A 6,159-nucleotide genomic window follows, 5' to 3' on the forward strand; every position below is an offset into this window, starting at 1 on the left:
GGGCAGTGTTAAAAGAGCTTATTTTTCAAAATTGAGAAAAAAATTCTAGACTTTGCAAGGTAAGAATAAATCATCTTTCTTGTAGCTATGTAATACTGCATGCTGCTAGCAAATTATTTCAGAAGAATTTCTGCGTGACTATTCAACTGAACTGTGGCCCACTAAAGCTTCAACATCAAGCCCCTTACATCACCGGGATTCCCATGGTAATATTTGTGGATGTTAAAACATCATTTCCAGAATTAATGAGACTTTTACCTTTATTAGTAAATGCAAGAAACCATGCCTTACTCAGTTTAATAGGAAGAAAACGAACTGGTTTTATTCAGAACACTTAATTATCAAATACCCTAGCCAGCTTGAGTATGATGCTAGCATAATACATGCTCACCTAATGTTCAATCCAGCAGGTGATGTCACCAATTTCTGTTCAGATTTCACCACAATTCAATCTGCTCCCTTTCTAACTTTATCATTAATTTCTATTCACCAACTTTTATTCCTGAAAGACTTTTCCCAGTACTCTTAGTAAAAAACTGCATGAGCTATACGGACAGCATTGTATCAAGCACTTCATGTTTTCACTAATCTTATACTTTATTAACTGTAGCTCAGGAAATAGTATCTTAATCTCAAAACCTCAGGATTCTGTGCTTTTGGACCCGACTACACTTTCCTATATAGCACTGCAGTTCAGTTTACCTGATTCAATGCTTAAATAAGGTGACACTATGCAGAAACGAATTAAAAACAATCTACTTTGCAGCTCCAGCAAGTTTTAATATTGCTTCAGACAAACTGATTTTAAAACTAATTAAAGCCTTTTTTCCTGTATCTAACATGTACTGGAGAGAAGAGATTCCTGATTATTTTCTTCCAGCACACCTACTTGATCATTAAAAAAATGTGTTTAAAGCATGCTGCACAACATTTACTATTTATCTCGGCTCATTAAGCTCCTGTAAGCTCTACTGATCTCATCTCAGCAGCACTAAAATACCTTGCCAAACACAACTGGGAGACTGTCTGAATGGAGATTAAATCTGGCAGCTCTGTAAAAGTGGTGGACTGTCAGCATGGAATGTAACAGATGGGACAGAGTTACCTGGTCTCTTCATGTGTGGTAAAACTTCTAAGTACAAAGGACTGATAATGGCATGTAGAGTCCTAGGCTTCTAGGTCACTTTTAGTTTCAGTCCAACCCAATTTCATTCATTCAGTGAATTTTGGCAACTGTAAGAGAAACTAATGACTTCCTTCCAGTTCCTACAGAGCACACGTACTTTTCACAGATTTCAAGGTTATAAAATGGTCAGATCACATGGATATGATCATCATGGAAAGTACCAGAAAAAAATGACTTGGGGGTAAGAGAAAGAACAGTGAGTTCATCCAAGCTATCACTGTTTGCAGCTTTAACAAGATAACAAGCTAACACAGTAGTCATTTCAGGACTTCAATTACTATTTTTCTATATATTTTAAGCAATAAACACAGACACACAAAGACTAAAGGCAACTCTGGGAAGTAAAAAAGAACGTAAGGTGGTACATAAAATTCTGTTAGTAAGCAGAAAAGCATTAAACAAGTTTAATGGAGGTGCTTTTTTTACATGCAACTTTGAATGCATGTAGATTTTTGACATTTGTAATGTCCTGTGGGCAAGAAGTTCTGCACATTGACTGTGTTATACAAGTATCATTTCTATCTCCGTTTTGAACCTGTCACTTGGTAGCTTACATCGATGGCTCCTACTTCTTTAAATATGAACAATGGATAATCCACTCATGCCATGGGTAGCTGATTTTAGAGACATCTGTCACTTGCCATTATTTCCCTTTCCCAGGCTGAAAAACCTGACAGAAGGAAGTTCTGAAGGTCACCTAGTCAGCTTATCATAGAGTCATTGAATGGTTTGCGTTGGAAGGGACCTTAAAGATCATCTAGTTCCAATCCCCCTGCCATAAGCAGGGACACCTTCCACTAGACCAGGTTGCTCAAAGCCCCATCCAGCCTGCCCTTGAACAATTCCAGGGAGAGGGCATCCAAAACTGCTCTGGGAAACCTGTTCCAGTGCCTCACCACCCTCATAGTGAAGAATTTCTTCCTTGTATCTAACTTCCCACTCAAGAGACTGTTGTCACCACCAGTCTGAGACTACCATGGCTGTGTCTAATCAAGTGTGTGGAATTCCCATCCTTCCAAACCAGGGATACCAGTTCAAGTACTGCGCTACTCCCTCTTGGTAAAAAAGTTCTTCGTAATGTCAGACGTAAACCTCTCAGGCCACAATCCATGGCCATTGTCCCTTTTTATATTTAATGTGAAGAGTGTGGCTCTGTCATCTTTGTAACTCCACACCTTTACACAGAAGCTATTTCTTAATTTTGATCTTCTTTGTTGCACTTCGTTCATTTGTGCTACTAGATCTTTCTTGAGATTGTGGAGATCCAATCCTCTCCTTCCCCTTCCCAGTGTTGAAAATGCAGTTGTACTATAGGTTTAAACAGTGGTGTAACATTTTCTGTTGTGTTCTTTATTCTTTTCTTAAACTTCAGTCATTTTCATCAATTCCTCACTGTCAAAAGGTCCTCTGCTACTCTCTGACAACTCTGAACCTTCACCAAACCATCATCTACATTTATTCTTTCACAAGAATCACTTTACATTGAGAATGTTTAAAGTCCAGAGACTAATGACAGTGGAAAGACACAATGCGTTAAGAGATGCCAAGATCAAAAAGCCCTGCTGATGATTAAACAGAGTCATTTTCTGTATTTGAATAGTTTCCAGCAGAGATTCTCTTTCTATCAGTCATTAATATTGTCCATTACTATGTAAAAACATACTAAGTCACATACTTCCCCTACAATTTCCTTGACATCTGAAATAAGACTGAACTTCACACAGTGAAGTGTGGAAAATTCTCCTCCAATTTATGTTTGTAAAAGTCTAGAACTGTTATACAGCCCTCAGCATTGTAATGAACAGGTAAGTATTTAAAAAGCTGTGTAGGCTGGAAGATACAGGTAGATACTGTCTTATATTCACCTTGAAAAGTCAGCACACAGTTAACAGTTGATCCTTCCACATAATTTTCTGGCATAGGTGACCAAAGAAATGTGTAATAGTCTCTTGCAGTACTCCAACCAACCTAAAATAAAATAAACCACAACAAAAAAAGAAAGATAAAACATTAAGCAGAAGAATTTGTTATACACAGTTAAGATACCATGGTCTGGCCTTTACAACATACTGTAATATGCATATTTCTGCTTCAACATGTAATAAAAAGATACTTAACAATGTTTACAAATCAGGAATATTTTAACAAGCGTGTCAAAGATTTAGCATGAATTTTATTAAGCTTGTTACCTAAGGCAATAAATGGGTCTAAGGCAATAAAAGGGTCTATATAAATTAAAACACCAGACAGTTTTCACTATACATTAAACTACTATTTGGTACATTTATTTTTTTTCTATAAAGATACACATTAGTATATTAAAAATACAAAAAGGTTAATTCTGAAGTTTATAGTGAGATTTTCTTAGTGTAAGTTCTGCCAGTGCTGACTATTTTGTGTCCACAATCCAACAGGTTCATCAGAAAACAAGAAGGAGGAAAGAAAATTAGCACGCTCTTCTACTGAGAAGGCCAAATTTGACAGGGCTAAACTAGCGCTTTTTGGACAACTTCTGCAATACTGAAGACCAGCATTTCACTGGAATGCTAATTCTTCCATATATACATGCTATGCCTGCAAGGAGGAAGAAAAAAAAGTTTGCACAAAAACCTGACTCAGCTAAGTTGGTACAGTCTTCCACTAACTTCAATAAACATCTGCTTTCAGACTTTTTGTAAGACTGCAGTTCTGTACAGTAAGAAATACTATCCTCTGAAGAAGCTTATTCTAACAAGCTTGAAATACATGCATCTAAACCTGAAACCCAAGGCAACTACTGTAAAGCAATGGATATTAATAATAGCACAACAGTAAAGGAAAAGAACAAATATCTGGTTTATTCCACTGACTTAAAAAAATACCAAAAACCTTGTCAAAAGCTAGGTGTAGTATGATTTATCAGTAACTGAGTATACTGTCTTGGAAGAGTTAAGAGGAAAGGGGACAAATTGTCTACCAATTTCTGTCAGGTGAGACAGCATTTCAAGAGGGAGAAGAAAAAAAAAAGAAAAAAAAACAAAACCCAAGAACCAAAATAAGATGAAGTTACCAATCATGATTTCTATTACTTCAGGAGACAAGACTTCTAAACTTTAAGTTCATACCAAATCCTCCTTTATAAAGAGACATTGCAACAGTATTTTAAAAGCATTAAGAACTGAGGTTTTTTAAGTTGTCAGCTTTAAAAAAAAAAAAAAACAAACCAGATGGTTAGACAGGCAATGAGAACAGCAGAACTGAAAGTAATTCAATAGCAATTATATGTATATATATACACATTTCACGTATGAAAATTAATAATTAGCATTAGTAAAAAAAAATTCTTAAGAGATTATTCCATAGCTGCCCATTACACTTCTTCACTTGATATTAAAAAGTGTGGGAAAAGCTAACATTTGGAAAAAAAGAACTGGTGTGAGATGACCAGGCCTTTTTTATATTCTTAAAAACCAATGATGAACGACAGCAAAACCAGAGGAAATTTTCATTTTGCTAACTACAGTCACTTCTTTAAGGCAACATTCATTAGAGAGAAGCAGTACAGACTCTTGATGTATTCACCAGAATGAAATCACCTACTACATCTTAAGCCTATTCTTAGCCAAAATTTTGAATTTCTGTGATATCTCCTATCAAGGAGCTTTTAAAGATGTGAATGAAATGAGATTTCCTGGGGTTGTTGTTCCCACACTTAAGTATCTCAGAAATAACAAGGAAAGCACCTCCAGTTAACTTGAAGGGGGGGGGGGGGGGGGGTAAAGCAATTTTTCCTTGATAAAAGTTCACAGGAAAAACATTTTGCAAACTTTCACATTAGCCATGTCTTCAAATCCAACTCAGATGTTAATACCTCTTTTTTGCTGAACCTACTTTTACCTCAGAAAAGGGAAGCATATACCATTACTTGCTGCCCTAAAATAAAGAAAGCAGATAGCTTTTTAAATGTAGTTCTCAGTGAGTGAAAAGTTCCCATCTTGTTCTTTTTAATTTCAGAAGGGAAACCAAATTATTATGTCTAGAACAAATACTGTACAGAACAGAAGTAATCTTTTCATTGTACTCTAGTTTGCATTTCTGTTTAAAAAAAACCAAACACACACACACTCTGATTCTGATGCCATTTTCCTGAGTAAAATAACACCCTTTCTTTTGATAATTAACACTTTGGAAAACGTAGAGAGAGGGAGTAAAATCCAGTGAATATAAAACCAAAAATGGTCCCTCTAAGAGATCAACTCAACCTCTGATTCAGCTTTTCTTTGGGATTGTAGCTTTCTTTTTTTTTTTCCCCTCAGATATCACATGTTGATCTGTAAATTTAATAATCTATTCTGAATCCAAAAGTTAGTTTTATGAATACTTTACCTGTAACAGTAAGCCACATAAGGATTTTTTTTTTAAGGTCATTTAAAACTTTAGTCATACTAATAGAAACAAAAAGAGTAGTTAACATAGAGAACAAATAACTTTCCTGGCCTGTTTATCAGCAGGTGCCATATTTTCAAGTATGACTCTAATCTGTGGGTTACTGATAAAGAGAGAACTGTGACACATCAAAAGCTAGTGGGTGATACCCTGGGAAGTTTAACCCCCAATTCCCCCTATTTCCTGTCACCCATCTTCTGCTTCCCCTAGCAAAGCACCCCATCTTACACTCTTATAACCCTGAGAATTCATTTATTTCTTAATGGGGCACATGCAAGTTATTAGAAGGTGTGGACTCTTTTCACTGCACAGGATTTCAGAAGATGAGGGTCTTCCCTGCCATAGGTTGCACACATCAAAACGTCATAGAATCATAGAATCATTGAGGTTGGAAAAGACCTCTAAGATCATCAAGTTCAACCGTCAACCCAACACCACTATGCCCACTAAACCATGTCCTTAAGTGCTGCATCTACTCGTCTTTTAAATACCTCCAGGGATGGGGACTCAACCACTTCCCTGGGCAGCCTCTTCCAATGTTTAACCAC

The 6,159-nt window shown here is 36.4% G+C and overlaps 1 protein-coding gene across 4 annotated transcripts in view; it reads right to left on the reverse strand.

Moving 5' to 3' along the window:
• Positions 1 to 6,159, reverse strand: part of TAX1BP1 (Tax1 binding protein 1) — a 69,878-nt gene that overhangs the window by 46,217 nt on the left and 17,502 nt on the right. For all 4 annotated transcript variants that reach the window (XM_009282018.1, XM_009282015.1, XM_009282017.1 and 1 more), the window contains exon 3: positions 3,052 to 3,154. In XM_009282018.1, coding sequence (XP_009280293.1) covers positions 3,052 to 3,154 — 103 coding nt within the window. The remainder of the gene's footprint in view (positions 1 to 3,051; positions 3,155 to 6,159) is intronic.

This window comes from Aptenodytes forsteri, unplaced genomic scaffold (genome assembly GCF_000699145.1).
Source record: "Aptenodytes forsteri isolate BGI_AS27 unplaced genomic scaffold, ASM69914v1 Scaffold164, whole genome shotgun sequence".
Lineage (NCBI taxonomy): Eukaryota > Metazoa > Chordata > Aves > Sphenisciformes > Spheniscidae > Aptenodytes > Aptenodytes forsteri.